This window comes from Dermochelys coriacea, chromosome 8, assembly GCF_009764565.3.
Source record: "Dermochelys coriacea isolate rDerCor1 chromosome 8, rDerCor1.pri.v4, whole genome shotgun sequence".
Taxonomy (NCBI): Eukaryota; Metazoa; Chordata; order Testudines; family Dermochelyidae; genus Dermochelys; species Dermochelys coriacea.
Genome location: NC_050075.1, coordinates 74,732,565 through 74,749,554, shown reverse-complemented (window position 1 = coordinate 74,749,554; position 16,990 = coordinate 74,732,565). Strand labels below are relative to the sequence as shown.

General features: G+C 42.0%; 1 protein-coding gene across 7 annotated transcripts in view; it reads left to right on the top strand.

The window, feature by feature from the left end:
- The first annotated feature begins 12,804 nt into the window (after positions 1 to 12,804).
- FNBP1L (formin binding protein 1 like) overlaps positions 12,805 to 16,990 on the top strand; it is a 114,064-nt gene continuing 109,878 nt past the window's right edge. For all 7 annotated transcript variants that reach the window (XM_038413062.2, XM_038413061.2, XM_043490848.1 and 4 more), the window contains exon 1: positions 12,805 to 12,929. In XM_038413062.2, coding sequence (XP_038268990.1) covers positions 12,906 to 12,929 — 24 coding nt within the window. In that variant the 5' untranslated portion in view covers positions 12,805 to 12,905. The remainder of the gene's footprint in view (positions 12,930 to 16,990) is intronic.

Genomic DNA, 16,990 nt, shown 5'->3' with positions numbered 1-16,990 from the left:
TCCAGGGAGAAGCACCTCTTGGCAGATAGAAACTCTGCACCTATGTCCCGCACCCCCTAGGGATGGCTCTGCATCTAGTGTATAGGTTTTTACACCTCTTTTGGTACTCAGAGGAGTATGTATATAGCTGATAGAATGAAGGAATATATATTTAACTTTTGTCTAATATTTACTGGTATAGTTGTGTGTCTGCTTTTTTTAAGTCATTGTACCTGGGTAGGATGAGTGGTTCTTGTCCTACATTAAGTCAGGTTATTTATAATGTCATTGGCAGTGCAGTAGCAGGTTGCTGATGGTTCCTATGCTGATATACAGTAGGTACCTGAGATGTTCCTGTTCCAGGGGATTTTATGGGCCTGTGATTCCTTTCCTTTTTATGGTGCTATATTTATCATGTACCCATCTTTATGTGACTTGATGTGAGCAGGCTGGTTAGCACCATTTGTTCTCTTTATGGCACAGAGTAGGGTTTTTACTGTGCAACTGTTAATGGGCGATTTATTTTAGTGTTTTTATGCTTGGGGGTGAATGAATCTTCATTGAACCTGGTGGGTGACACTGCTGCCCTTTATTCAGAGTAAATGTCAGACACAGTCAAGCTCTTTTGTGGAACCAGAGAGCTGAAGCAACAGGAGCCATTACCCAAAACACAAGCATGTAGCAAGGCTAGAGTAGATGCTGACTACATGTTGCCCAAGGGTTTGCCCTGGGACAGATACAGTAAACTGTGGGGCTGTGGAATGGATCAGTGGAACTGTGTGTGTGTCTGTGAGTGAGAGAAGCAGCAGAAACAAATAGAAGGACACAGAAGGAGCAAAGAAGCCTAGACACAGCCAAAGAAGCCCTGAGAAAAAAGCTGACGGGGAGCTTTTGGGTACAGTGATGGCTGAAAAGAGGCCTAGAACTGTGAGCAAAGAAACTCTTTCCTGTTTTCTGATTCCAGATATGTTCAGGGAAACAGGACTGTGCACATTCTTTGTAAAACCTTGTAAACAAGCTGGTATCAAAGAATACACCTGACTCCCTCAATTTCTCCTAACAGAAATGAACCACCAAACCCTGAAAATTAGCTAATTACTCAGGTCAAAAAGGAGTAAGAGTATGTGTGACCAGGGTTCCAGTGGGGGCTAGCTGAGATCACTCAATTAGGGTGAACTGCAAAGAATGGGGCAGACAAATCCCAAAGCTCGTTGATAATTCAATACTTAAATTTTCCAAGCCAGCATAAAACAGCTTCTTTATTACCTTTCTGGTTATTCAGAAGTCCAAAACAACACAGTTCCCTTAAAGTACCCAGCCTCAGGCCTCCATCCAGGTACCTAAATCAAATATGATGAGGATTCCTGTAAATCTTATTTCATCATATAAAAAAAGTTCTACCAATCCTAAAGGATCGGACACATTACCACCCAGGTTAATGAATATTCTAGATCTTACTCAAATACACACACATAACCAATTCTTATTAACTAAAATCTATTAAAAAAGAAAAGAGAGCTTATAGGTTAAAAGATCAATATACATACAGACATGAGTTCAATTTTTGAAGTGCAGATACATAGCAGAGATGGCTAGTGGGACTGGCTGGGTCATTACACATATTGAAACTATTTCCTTAAGTTAAGCATCCTCACACCTTCTTGTCAACTGTCTAAATGGGCCATCTTGATTATCACTACAAGAGTTTTTTTTCTCCTGCTGATAATAGCTCATCTTAATTAATTAGCCTCTCACAGTTTGTATGGTAACTTCCAACTCATCTGTACGCGTGTGTGTGTGTATGTGTGTGTGTGTGTATATATATATAATGTAAGTAAGTATATATCTTACTATATGTTCCATTCTATGCATCTGATGAAGTGGGCTGTAGCCCACGAAAGCTTATGCTCTAATAAATTTGTTAGTCTCTAAGGTGCCACAAGTACTCCTGTTCTTTTTGCAGATACAGACTAACACGGCTGCTACTCTGAAACATAGCAGAGATGATAAGCTTTGTTGTTGCAAAGAGTTCCTTTAGAATTTATTCCATAGGTTATAGTCCAATGTCCAATATCTTAGTCAGGGCATTCCATTTTAGGACTGGGATCAGTCCTTATGGCTTAAGCTTCCCTTGTATGAAGCCTCAAGCAGATCTGAGATGACAGAATCAGGATCCAACTGTCTTTTATAAGTGTTCTAGCATCCACTTGACCGCACAGTCCTGGGTAAACAATAGGCTTTTGATGTAACCTTCTGTTTTCTAAACACCACCAGTAATTAGTTACAAATTAATATAGGGCAATTTATCCATTAGGCAGTTTATCACAAACTTCAAAGAGACATATAGACAATGACATTACTTCACCCAAGATTTATCTAAGTGTTAGTATTCCCTTTTGATCTCTGAATTAATAGTTTTAGTGCAGAAAGGAATTGTCTGTTTACATGGCTAGCTTCTAAGACGCAATTAGTATTACTTCTAACTCCTAACAATGTAGGTTTGCATTTCAAAGTTTAGCCTATTTAGCATGCAATGACCCTAATTATCATTTGCATACCTTTCTAACATGTCTTTAAAGGTCGGCTTTGGGTCATTCCCAGCCTGCAAGCTGTTTAACCCTTTCTGGGCATGAGTTATATTTTGTATAAGATTTGTTGCAATTCTGTAACAGTGGTAGCAATAATGATTTGCATGGTTATGTTTTCATTAGACAATGTCACAATATGATGCAATCAATTTGTATATAAAGTAGAGTAATTCAAAATACTGTCAAGATACAGTACAGGGAAACAAAAAAATGACATGTACAGGATGCAAAGATGCAAACAATTATACTCACTAGAGATGACCGCAAACCACAAAATTCCACTATGGATCCAGAGTTCTAGCATCCCAAAGCTAGAGACTGTTCACATTTGAGGTTTTGGTTTTGGTGTAACATGGTTCATTGGATAAGGCAGAGTGGACTTGGGAGTCATGAGACTTAGGTTCTACTTCGTGTTCTGCATTGAGTCTTCAGTTGACATTTGGTAAGTCACTTGGGGCCTGATTCTGCTACCATTTCTCTTGTAAAGTAGTACCTTTCTATAGAAATCGTTTTATGGTACTATGCAACATGGGAAAAACTAAGCAGCAGAATCAGACCCTTAACCTCTGTTTCAGAGTAGCAGCTGTGTTAGTCTGTATCCGCAAAAAAAAAAAAAAGAGTACTTGTGGCACCTTAGAGACTAACGAATTTATTTGAGCATAAGCTTTTGTGAGCCTCATTTTCCAAAATCTTTAGGTTTTGGCTCTGGGCCAAAGCAAATGAGCACTCCCAAGGTAGCAGTGAGTCAGTGAGAAAATGAAATTATTTCAGAGCAACTACAAAATGTGTGTGTGTGGGGGGGGAAGGAACAGTCTTCCTGAGGAAATGTGTGAAAGAGAAAGTACCCTACTGAGAAGCAAAGAGCCAAGAGGAAGAATACTTACAAGGGAAGAAGGGAGGGGACAATATCTGTTTGAGAGATCAAAAAGTTGGGTTTATCTGGCCTCATTTAATTTTAATCTGCCACTCTAGATAATGAGTTTGTCAGGAGTTACTCTGTATTCATTCAAAACCCTTAAAAAAACCCATTGTAATCCTTTCTTCAAATTTTGTGTGTTTTTATGCTATTATTTATATGGAACTATTTAAAAAATTTCTAATCACAAAGTAGCTTCCTTATCAAGATTTAACACAGAGACAGGGCTACATGCATATCCCTTTAGATGAGATCATTGTTTTGATCACTGAGCTACACAAGTTCCATGTACACAGTATGTCTTTACTATACACGATTTCAGTTTCTATTGTTGGTTTATTTACTGAGTCCTATTATCCTGTTGATGGGATAACAGCAAAAGACAGAGAAATTAGTTGTCTCTCAGTTGTAATGCAGAGTACATGGATTTCCTACAAAATACCTCAAAGAAAGTTTCCATCGAGGACACTTTTCCAACTGTCAGTTTCTGCTTTCTTTGATGCTAGAATGGGGTCTAGAGAGGAAAACTTCTGGCTATGTATTGAGTTCCTTTGAGTATTGTGGAAAAGAAGAGAAGTCACAGGATCTGCAGCAGTGTAGGGGTTTGGAGGCTTACTCCCAGTGACCAAAAGGGATTGGGCCTTTCTCAGGTCCCACCATTTTTACACATTGCACCTGATTTACACTAGAGTAATTAGATCACAGTCAGGCCCATTGTTCTTAAATTATACCAGAAATTAATTTTCTTTTGTCATTGTTTGTTTGGTGTTAATGCAATAGGCATTTATGTTCCATTATTTGCCAGTAGGTGGCTATCAAGTCCAATGCTATAATTAATTGCCTCCTGACTTCAGAAATGCATTATGCTTGAACCTCCTGTAACTCTTTGAAGTTTAGTTAGCATGTTAATTAAATACAAATTTATTTGAAAAGTTCCACTATATAGATTAACCACTGAGCTAGGATACTTGTCACTTGAGTAATTAAAACATTGATCAGAGGGTTTTTAAACATCAATTGTGTGCAATTATATAGTAGTATAATTGCCATCAGTAGTTCTGTAGAGCTCATTGTTAAAACAATTACAAAGCTCTGTACATTTCTTACAGCATTAATAGTTGTTTCAATCTATTAGTTGAATTTGTTAATTTAAATGTTATAGATAATCTACAGCATAGTTTATTTTCATAACATTTAAATAAAGCTGCTTCTGGACTTGTGATTCTGCTAGAGAACAAAAAGAAAAGGAGTACTTGTGGCACCTTAGAGACTAACAAATTTATTTCAGCATAAGTGTTCGTGAGCTACAGCTCACTTCATTGGATGCATTCAGTGGATGAAGTGAGCTGTAGCTCACGAACGCTTATGCTGAAATAAATTTTAGTCTCTAAGGTGCCACAAGTACTCCTTTTCTTTTTGCGAATACAGACTAACACGGCTGCTACTCTGAAACCTGCTAGAGAACAATAACTGGAAGGGTTTGACTTTTTAGAAGGGAAGTATCTTTCTCTGGTATTATTGAGTACCTTTCCATTGTATTGTCTTGTATTTTATCATATTTCAGTTGGACCTCTTGTGAATGGGCCAAAATACTTTCATATAAATATATGTACTTTCATAGTGGAGATGTTTGTGTTGTGTTACTAAATGTATCGCAGTAAATGTCAGATTAAACTGAAAGGGAATTGTTTTAGCCTGTCAGAACACAGGAATGCTGTACAGTTACTGATCCATTGCTGCACATTCTTCAGTTATGCATTCCCCTGTGCTTTGACTCAGCAGTTGGAATTTGCATCATTACAGTGTAGACATTTCTCTATATCCAAACAGTATGCAAATCCCTATATTCTGGTTGAAAGCTCTTAGCCAGTGAAAGCAGAGCGATTTGGATAATCACTGCACTGTTCTGCTTTGATTGGCTGTTTGGAATTGGTGCTCTTCATCCATATGCTCACCACAAACAGGATCATTAAAACTTCTGGCCGCCTGCTGTCACCCAACTCCAAATATTAAATACAATTTTATTTTTAAAGGAATTACTATTAGGGCATATTTCTCAAGAGGTGTACGTCTGTTCTCTGGAGTTAAGGGGAATAGCACGGAGAGGAGGATTTCAGAGTGGAGGTGGCCAGGCCATGGTGGTTGTGGGAAAGGCTATGCCAATCGAAGCAGAGGGATTTGTAATATTCATGCAGAGAATGCAGGTGTGAAGAGTTGAAAAGCACATTTCAGGAAAATAACAGCTTGAGGGAATTCCCTGCTAACTCAGTAATAACTACACCCAGGGTTTATAAACACCTAGCCACCAGCCGTCATGTTAATTTAGCTCAGGAGACTGTTATACTTTGTCAACAGGAAGCACCCACAAATTATTATTTAAAAGGGTAATATAAAAATAAAGCAAGGAAACACACTTTTATGCTGTCTTTGTACACCATAAAGAAGAAAAACCCAATGTTTTAAATATCCATGAATGGGATGAAATTTCCTAGTTGTCTGCAAGGAGTGAAAATCCCAATTTCCACACAGCAGAGAAACTAAAGGTTGCCACAAATGGGGGTAAATGGCATTTCATACACAGAAGGCAGTACCTGGAGAGTATATGTTTGATCCACTGGATACATAAGGGAATCCAGCAAGAGAGACTGGATATAATGGAAAAAGAAAATGATCTCTGATTATAGAAAGATACAAATTCCAGTTCTAGAAGGGCATAAAAAGCAATCTTGCTTTTCTGTTGTAATTAATTGGGCAAATCAAGCCAGGATTTAATCATCCATTTTTGGCAGCCACAAATGCAAAATTTGAGACTACGAAAAGGCAAGCATCTTCTGTCTTTAGAAAGTGTCTCTTTAGAGAGTGCCAGAGGGGTTTCTCTGCTAGTCCAAATTAATCACACAAATCGCTGTTCTGTCAACTTAATTTCCTTAGGTACTGCTGTAAACTGAGCAGCAACTGCTGAAGTGGACAGAATCAGTGAGACATGATGATAATTTTAATAAGTGGAATTCAGTCTAAAAAATGAAATCAGAAGTTTCTTTAAAACCTATATTAATTTGTCAACCATGGGAGAAAAATTATCTATTTCCATATGGTAATAAATAACCAAAAGTAAATGCAAACTGTCACCAGCTTCTATTAAAGGCAAATGATGGTTGCGTGGATACCAGAGTGATATGATTTAAGGAGTGTCTCCTGGAGCCTTTGCCAGGTATACAAATTACTTACATGCATTTATAATTTACTTCCCCCCACGTCATCCAGACTAAGCAGAGAATTTTTTAAAAAATCTGGTTGGTATTAAAAAAAAGACTCGTCTTAAAATATATTTAGAGATATATATATTGCTGTAGTACATTACAATGTGATTTAATAACTCCTTGGGAAAGAGCCAATTAGTATAGAAAACTGGAGACCAATTGCCTCCGTCAGCAGGAATTCCAGAAATTAAATGATTTATTAATGGGAGACATATTTTTAACAATATTCAGCACAGATGTACTGGATTGTTTCCCTCCTTTTACAGTTATGTCCTTAGGTGCTGATTTTTTTAAGCTAAGAAGATTTGAGCCTGGCTCAGTATATGGATAGGAGTCCTCCAAGGAAAATATATGATCATGCTGGAAGAGGGGCTGATTCATGATATCACACTTCCCTCTAAGTCAGTATTGAGTTATTGCCTCTGCCTGATATTGGGTGGTGGTGCTGGATTTGTTTTTGTTTTTTAATTAGAGTTAAAATTAGAGTCTTGATCACTTGCGGTCTTGAGTGGTTTGTCCTTTTCAAATTTCAGTTTGGGTAATTACTTTCTGCCTATCTAAAACTTCCTTGTAATTTCAATTGGATACAGTCAAACTGTTTTTGTAGTGATGCTGTGAGCTGCTGAAACAGCTGCTGTTTTCTACTGAAGAGGTGGCTGAATATCAATGATTCAGGGAAGAGTGAAATGTACTTGGGCATCTAAACATCTTAGAGATGGATATAAACCTAATCCCTATATCTGGAATATATACTACAAGATTTGGAATGTTGAAAAACTAATAGAAATTTGGGACCCAATCCTGAACACACACATGCACATGCTTAGATTTAAGCATGACTTAAGTGTTTGAAGGATGTGGGTTTTGGATTTGAATTTTGCAGCATGAACCTCTCTTAGTCATTCATTCATGTGTGTACAAACACACAAAGATGTAAAAGTGTTGCAGAATCCCACAATATGGAAAGAGCTGTATAAATGTAGGGCCTTTATATTATTTGGGGTATTTATAGAAAGCTTTTAATCCTATAATGCGTGCACTGCTAAAATCTTAGATTTGTTTTGCTTTGTTGTAATGCTGTAATAATGTAATACAAGAATTACACACACAAGTAACTTTTGTCTCTCAGTTTTGGAAGAGCTCCACCTTTCCTCCAATTCTTCATAGACTATTTAATGATTGTCCAATCTCCCCATAATTGTTTATGCAATTTAGTTGCGGAACTGATTGCACCTCCAAGAGGCACAGAACAGAACATGCAGTCCAAGGGAGAGGGACTCAGATGGCTTTAAGACACCTTTGTACCCTCCTGATCCTGGGCTGCTTTGGGGTGTGGAACAGTCTCTGTCATTAAGTTATACAGGCCAGAGGGGCTGTTTAAATTATACACTATGGGTTGCAGCATTGCCTGGAATCTATGTAACACTGAATGCTGTGGCTCTTTCCCCATCAAGCCTTAGTATATCCCCTATACCAGGGCTTGTGAGGGAGTCCTTGAAAAACAGCCTTATGGCTGTCTTATGTACCTGGATTGCAGGAGTGATGCCTGCTTGCACTGGAGGAATCCTCCAACAGCCAGCACTGGGGCTTTATGCCACTCTGGCCCATCTACCTGATATGAAGGGAGCCAGAGCAAGGATGAGGATCTCACCTATGTATACAATTTTACCCCCTATTTCATAATTTTAAAGTCCTAAATGCCAAAAACAACTGTATGCAATCTGTATTAATAAATACATGATGGTAGTACTGTGAGATCCAAATGGATCTACAGAATGGAAAATATCAACTTGAAAGCAATGTTTCCTACTGAGAAGCTCAGTGTCTGATGACTGCTGCTATGATACATTCTGTCATTGAAAGCTCCAAGCACTACTAGATCACCAGTATAACAGTAAGTCTGGTTATATTAATATGAATAGAAAAGCCCCTGACATTTTGGGGAATTTTTGTAAAATGTATCAGGTTGAAATGGGAATATTTAATTAGTTCTTATGCATTAGTTCCATTAAAAAAAAAAAATAAAAGTTCAGCACTTTAAAATATGTGCAATTCTTACCCAACCAGCCAACCAACATTATTGCAAGTATTCAGATGAAACCTCCCCGGGATGTAACTTTCATATATAAAATCAGAGCTCATATTTTTCAAAATTGTGGGCCTCAAGTTGTCTCAAGCTGAGCACACATAATTAAGGCACCCAGAATCACTAATCAGTTTTGACAATCTTGCTCCTAAAGTAATAACTTATCCATTCTTTTTTACCTTTGACAGTAAGATTTCTTACAACGGGGACAAGTTACAATATTGACCTTAATTTGAAAGAGGAGTTATGTGGTAAAAAATGTATACAAGTGAACACATTATTCTAATTTTGACCTACTCAGGATCTGAACCAAAATTTCCAGCATTTACATAGAAATAGATGAACTTATCTGTCTTCTGAAGGGTTTTTTTTAATAAGTAAAAAAAAAACATAAAAATTTTAAGGTTGATATTTCTCATGTCCTTGTATCTAAACAAAAAAGGTAAATCAATACAGTTTAATAAAGATAATTTATGTTCCTAGAAGTGAAAGCAAATTTATCTTGAATTATTTAATTATTTTTTAAGAATGAGTTATTAGTGTTTGAGGACATCAAGCGTGTTTGCAGTTTTGGTGAGCATTTTCTATTCTATTCACAGCAGTTTTGTCATGCATTTATTAGTTAGTACAGATTTGCATAAAATTGTTTTTGGCATTTAGGACTTTAAAATGATGAAATATTAACTATCCAAGCACAGGCAGCAGTCTGAGTTCTACACAAGTTTGTGTGTGTGTGAAATTTAGTCTATAGACTAAAATATAGGGGTCTGTTTGAATTTACCCTAATTGTGAGCTCAACTGTAAAAAGTCTGTGAATGTTCATAAGATATCATAATAACCTATAATAATAAATGTTGATGGGAAAATTGGACTGAAATAGTCCAAACAAAAAGACCTACTGATATAACTCAAGGACTGCATTAAGATCATGCCTGGTAAACAAGAAAATGTGGGTCTGGAAACTAACAAACCAAAATTGGAGTGTCGGATATTAGGCCTAATTGGTGGACAAAATAATGAGGGGATGGGCTATTCCATCCATTGCTTCCTTTTTAGGTCCTTAAAGAAAGAGACATTGGAGGGGGAAATACAGAAGAATGGATGGAGGTTACTAGAGTGAGTTTCAACATCATGACTGACACCCCCATAGTCTCCTGCAATCCTCAGCCTTCGTCATCCTGATCCTGAAAGATGTCCTGACCTGACCGGCCACAGAGAGATACAATTGGGATTCACCTGGAACAGGTAGGGGTGACAAACACCACATGGGATGAAATGGGATACAACTTTAACAATGGCAACAACAGCTCCAGATCATATCTATGAACTTCTTTTTTACCCAGAAGGTCAGTTATTATCATCTTTGATACCATCTGAGAAACTGTCAAACAAGGGTTTTTGTCCTTATAAAAGCTCTCTTCAACTAACGGGAAGGGGAGCAAGGGATAGTGCTAAAATGAAAGACTTACTTTAATACTTTACATTTCAAATGCTAACTGTTTTTCCTTCTTTTCTGTATCTAATAGAAGATTAAAAGGATTTTTAATGGTGTGTTTGCCATGGTACTAAGCAGACTGAGGTCTCTATATACTAAACTCTGAACCTTGTTTAAAACTGGTTTCAGAGTAGCAGCCGTGTTAGTCTGTATTTGCAAAAAGAAAAGGAGTACTTGTGGCACCTTAGAGACTAACACATTTATTAGAGCATAAGCTTTCGTGAGCTACAGCTCACTTCATCGAATGCATTTGGTGGAAAAAACACCAATTTTTTGGTTTTTTTCCACCAAATGCATCCGATGAAGTGAGCTGTAGCTCCCGAAAGCTTATGCTCTAATAAATTTGTTAGTCTCTAAGGTGCCACAAGTACTCCTTTTCTTTTTGTTTAAAACTGTTTTAATGTTGAACTGTGAGAGAGTCATGTTAACACCTTTGACTCTTTGGACCCATATGTTCCATCTAAACTAATGTATTTTATTGCCTCAGTCCTGCTTTCAGGGAACATAACATCTGGCACAACACCCACATAAATCTGCACACATACGGGGGCTGGATCCATTTCCTGCTATAAAGTCACTGATTTAAACAGTTACTCTAGGAATGAATTTGGCCCATGATCTTTATCATAGCAGCTGTGCAGAGACATACGTTTCATACAAGATCACCTGTTTTGTTATTTTGATGATTCCTTGCTTTACTGAAAAAAAAAAAAAAAAAGTTGATGGAATTCAGAGGCTTATTAAAGCTTAACTTTATCCCTTTATAAGATGAAACCTATTTAAACAAGACAACTAGGCACATTACTTAAAAGGTGACTTGCAAATGGAAAAAAAAATTTAATCTTTGCTTCATGATAACATATAACAAAGGCCTGAAAAGTGTTTCTGCGCACGCCTCCTTGACAGCTTTTTTAACCTTAGAAATTCAGATTTTGTCTATCCGGAAACGCTACGGATGATTAGAAAGCTAGCAGGTTAGCCACAATAGAAATATATACAAGGAAGTGAAACCTCATTGAAAAGGGAATTTATTTTTATGATGATTGTTTCAAACTTTGTTTTCTGTTAACATCTATTTAACTTCAACGTTTGAGAGGAAATGTTTAAGTTAAAAAGGTGTCAACAAAAAACAGTTTTAAACAAACACCTTTTTAACTTAAACATTTCCTCTCAAACGCTGAAGTTAAATAGATGTTAACAGAAAACAAAGTTTGAAACAATCATCATAAAAATTTCAGAGGGGTAGCCGTGTTAATCTGTTTCAGCAAAAACAATGAGGAGGCTTGTGGTATCTAATAAATTTGTTAGTCTTTAAGGTGCCCCAAGACTCATAGATACTAAGGTCTGAAGGGACCATTATGATCATCTAGTCTGACCTCCTGCACAGCGCAGGCCACCGAATCTCGTCCACCCACTCGTGCAATAAACCTCTCACCTAGGTCTGAGCTATTGACGTCCTCAAATCATGGTTTAAAGACGTTAAGGTGCAGAGACTCCTCCAGCAAGTGACCCGTGCCCCATGCTGCAGAGGAAGACGGAAAAACCCCCAGGGCCTCTTCTAATCTGCCCTGGAGGAAAATTCCTTCCCGACCCCAAATATGGCAATCAACTCGTTGTTTATAATAAAAATCAGTTCCCTTTCAACATCTCCCTTTAATTAAGAGCTGAGGAAGCCTACAATTCTCATCTGAGTCCTTCCTGTCAACCCACAAAAAATGGGAAAAACAAGACCTCACATTTCTAAGGTGAAAAACAAGCAGAAAGAAACTTTAACATGTTGCCTTGGCTACTCCGCATTTAGTTTGCGCTCTTCCCTATGTTTAAGAAATAGAAACCCACGGTCCTATCGATCCCCCTGCCGGGATTCTCTGGGAACAGGCTGGGTCGGGATCAGCACAGGAGAAAAAGGGAGGGGCTCTTTCTTCCGGGCTTTTAGAGCAGGAGGTTTCCTGAGCGGGCAGGGGCGGGCAGCCAGCTGGCCGCGGCCAGAGAAAGCCTTGGAATAGCGGCGCGCAGCCCCTGGAGAGCGAGTCTTCTTCCCCCTCCCCCTCCCGCTGGGAAATAGCCCTTCTACCCCGACCTGCTCCCCCCGCCCTCCCCAAGAAAAGACTCCCCTAAAGCGAGACCCCCCTCTAAAAAAGCCCCGCCCGCGAGACTCCCCACAGCGGGGCGTTCCCTCCCCAGTGAGGGGCTTCCTCGGGGGCCCTTTCCACCGCCAGACCCCCGCCCCCCCCGCAGAGGGAGACCCCGGGTCCCCAGGGAGGACCCCGTCTGAGCCCCCCTCCCCATAGCGAGACCCAGAGGGCTGCGCTTGGGCTCCTCTACGGGCCCTATCACGGGAGGAGGGAGCGCAGCCCCGACCTTGTCCCTGGGCCTCCCTCGGGAGTGGCGGCCTCTCCCCTCCCCCGTAGCCGAGCCCGCCCCTCTCCCAGCCTCCTCCGCGGCTCCCCCTCTCCGTGTCCCCAGCCCGTGGAGCCGCCGCCGCTACCTCTCGTCCTGCCCCGGTCGCCCAGGAGACCCCGGCCCTGTGCAGCCACCCCGGACCCGCTTCTCGTCAGCCTGCGCTGCCCGCGGAGCCGCCATGAGCTGGGGCGCGGAGCTGTGGGTGAGTCGCTGCTGGCGCCTCATTGTGTCTGGGATTCACCCGCTCCTCGTCTGCCGAGGGACTCCCGGGGGAGCGGGGCCGGGGGCTGGCGGGCTTTTGTTAGGCTGCCGAGAGGAGGGACAGGCCCATGGCCCTCCCGCCCCCTGGCAACCGGGCCGAGGCGCTTGGGATGGGCAGCGGGGAGCACTGGGGCGGGCCGAGAGGGCAGTGGGGAGGGGAATGGAAGAAGAGGGCTTGGCTGGGCGGAGAGGAGGACTGGGGAGGGGGGTTGGGATGGGGAGGGGAGGTTGGGGAAGGGCAGTGAGGAGGACTGGGGAGGGGAGGTTGGGGAAGGGCAGTGAGGAGGACTGGGCAGGGGGTTGGGATGGGGAGGGGAGGTTGGGGATGGGCGGGGAGGAGGACTGGGCAGGGGGGTTGGGATGGGGAGGGGAGGTTGGGGATGGGCGGGGAGGAGGACTGGGCAGGGGGGTTGGGATGGGGAGGGGAGGTTGGGGATGGGCGGGGAGGAGGACTGGGCAGGGGGGTTGGGATGGGGAGGGGATGTTGGGGATGGGCGGGGAGGAGGACTGGACAGGGGGGTTGGGGATGGGGAGGGGAGGTTGGGGATGGGCGGGGAGGAGGGATGGGGAGGGGAGGTTGGGGATGGGCGGGGAGGAGGACTGGGCAGGGGAGGTTGGGGATGGGCGGGGAGGAGGGCTGGGCAGGGGGGTTGGGATGGGGAGGGGAGGTTGGGGATGGGCGGGGAGGAGGACTGGGCAGGGGGGTTGGGATGGGGAGGGGAGGTTGGGGATGGGCGGGGAGGAGGACTGGGCAGGGGGGTTGGGATGGGGAGGGGATGTTGGGGATGGGCGGGGAGGAGGACTGGACAGGGGGGTTGGGGATGGGGAGGGGAGGTTGGGGATGGGCGGGGAGGAGGGCTGGGCAGGGGAGGTTGGGGATGGGCGGGGAGGAGGGCTGGGCAGGGGAGGTTGGGGATGGGCGGGGAGGAGGGCTGGGCAGGAGAGGTTGGGGATGGGCGGGGAGGAGGGCTGGGCAGGGGAGGTTGGGGATGGGCGGGGAGGAGGGCTGGGGAGGGGGGTTGGGATGGGGAGGGGAGGTTGGGGAAGGCAGTGAGGAGGACTGGGGAGGGGGGTTGAGATGGGGAGGGGAGGTTGGGGATGGGCAGTGAGGAGGACTGGGGAGGGGGTTGGGATGGGAAGGGGAGGTTGGGGATGGGCAGTGAGGAGGACTGGGGAGGGGGGTTGGGATGGGAAGGGGAGGTTGGGGATGGGCAGTGAGGAGGACTGGGGAAGGGGGTTGGGATGGGAAGGGGAGGTTGGGGATGGGCAGTGAGGAGGACTGGGGACGGGGGTTGGGATGGGGAGGGGCGGTTGGGGAAGGTCAGTGAGGAGGACTGGGGAGGGAAGGTTGGGATGGGCAGTGACGGGGATTGGAGATAGCATGATGGTTGGGGGCTGGATATTGGGCTGGGAATAGGGTAGGGGCTGGGCAGTGGCTTGGTGGCGATTTATGGGGCTCTAGGAGAGTGCTGCATCTGAATTTCTAGTGCCCGTGGCTAAGCAATGGTAATGAGGGGCAGCTTGGGGAAAGTGGCATAGGGGATGGCTGTAAGTGCCTTTAGAATAGTCTTTTGTGAACCACAACAGTATATCAACAAACACGTTTTTTTTTGGTGAGCGAGAAAAGGGATGAAAAGGACTTTCCAGTTTGTTCAGTCCCTTTTAGTGTGAGTCAGTTGTGCCTGGTATCCTGTATCAGGGGATTCAGAGAATGCTGAGCTGCTGGGGATGGGCTAGCAGTAGATAGCAGGAGGTGCTGGGGTGAAGAAGAGAGATTAGTGAGTAATGTAAGTAAAGTCTGATCCTGCGTGTATTTAGGTACCTGAGCAGTCCCATAGAATTTGGAGACAACTCACATCTGTAAAGCTACTCTCCGGTATTTGCAGGATCAGAACCTTAGTTACTTAAACAGGGGATTGAAGAGAGGGACTCTTTCTATACATGCCTATTGATGGCACATAATTGTCAGAACAGTTCACTGTTTTTGAAAAAATAAGAGTCCCACAAGCAAATAATTTTGAGGCGTGTCATCTCACTATGTACAATTCTGTAATGCATCTGATGAAGTGGGTATTCACCCATGAAAGCTTAAGCTCCAATACATCTGTTAGTCTATAAGGTGCCACAGGACTCTTTGCCAATTCTATAATAATGGCCTAAAGTATTACAGCATAATAGAGAGTATAGGGCTGTTACTTTTCTATAGTACTTTTTGTACAAAGAATGCATGGCTGCAAACCAGGCAGTAGCATCTCCTATGTGTCCACACTACATCTTTGTTTTAAAAATTTCCACCATTACTACAAGCAGTTTAATTCTGTGAATGGTAGTTGTAGAGGAACTGCTAGTGTGGACAGGGCTCCAGGTAACCACCGGTGTTTTTAAGTACCATGATGTCTAAACCAGTTCAGGGTGAATCCACATGATATGGTACATTTTCTACACTAGTGTGCCCACCATTGGTACCACAAATGGCACAGTGGTGGTTGCAATGGTGGGAAATTTTAGGGAAAAAATCCTACTGCCCAGAAGGGCTCAGTTCTCCAATTTTAAATGCCTTCTGCCATATGTAGAGCTAGGTATTATGATGATGATTACTATATACTAGGGTTGTCAAGCGATTAAAAAAATTAATTGTGCAATTAATCGCATTGTTAATAATAGACTACCATTTATTTAAATATTTTTGGATGTCTTCTACATTTTCAAATATATTGATTTCAATTACAACACAGAATACAAAGTGTACAGTACTCACTTTATATTTATTTTTGATTACAAATATTTGTTCTGTAAAAAACAAAAGAAATAGTATTTTTCAATTCACGTCATACAAATACTGCAATGCAATCTCTTTATCATGAAAGTAGAACTTACAAATATAGAATTATGTTAAAAAAATAAAACCTGCATTCAAAAATAAAACATGTAAAACTTTAGAGTCTACAAGTCCACTCGGTCCTACTTCGTAGTGACTTCAGTCAGTCACTCAGACAAACAGTTTTTACATTTATGGGAGATAATGCTGCCTGCTTCTTGTTTACAGTGTCACCTGAAAGTGAGAATAGGCATTTGCATGGCACTGTTATAGCTGGCGTCGCAAGATCATTACATGCCAGATGTGCTAAAGATTCATGTGTCCCTTCATCTTCAACAACCATTCCAGAGGACATGCGTCCATGCTGATAACGGGTCCTGCTCGATAACAATTCAAAGCGGTGCAGACTGATGCATGTTCACCTTTATCATCTGAGTCAGATGCCTCTAGCAGAAGATTAATTTATTTTTTGGTGGTTCAGGTGTGTAGTTTCCACATCTGAGTGTTGCCTTTTAAGACTTCTGAAAGCATGCACCACACCTTGTCCCTCTCAGATTTTGGAAGGCGCTTCAGATTCTTAAACCTTAGGTCGAGTGCTGTAGCTATCTTTAGAAATCTTACATTGATACCTTCTTTGTGTTTTGTCAAATCTGTGTGAAAGAGTTCTTAAAACGAACATGTGCTGGGTCATCATCTGAGATTTCTATAATGTGAAATACATGGCAGAATGCGGATGTAAAAGAGCAGGAGACATACTATTCTCCCCCACGGAGTTCAGTCAAAATTTAATTAACTCTTTTTTTTTTTTTTTTAACAAGCATGGAAGCATGTCCTGTGAATGGTGGCCAAACCATGAAAAGGCATACAAATGTTTAGCATATCTGGCACGTAAATACATTGCAGTACCAGCTACAAAGGTGCCATGCAAACGCCTGTTCTCACTTTCTGGTGACATTGTAAATTAGAAGCCGGCAGCATTATCTCCCATAAATGTAAACAAACTTGTTTGTCTTAGTGATTGGCTGAACAAGAAGTAGGACTGAGAGGACTTGTAGGTTCTAAAGTTTTACATTGTTTTGCTTTTGAGTGCAGTTATGTAACACAAAAATTTTTACATTTGTAAGTTCCACTTTCACGATAAAGAGATTGTATTATGGTACTTGTATGAGGTGAATATACTGTTT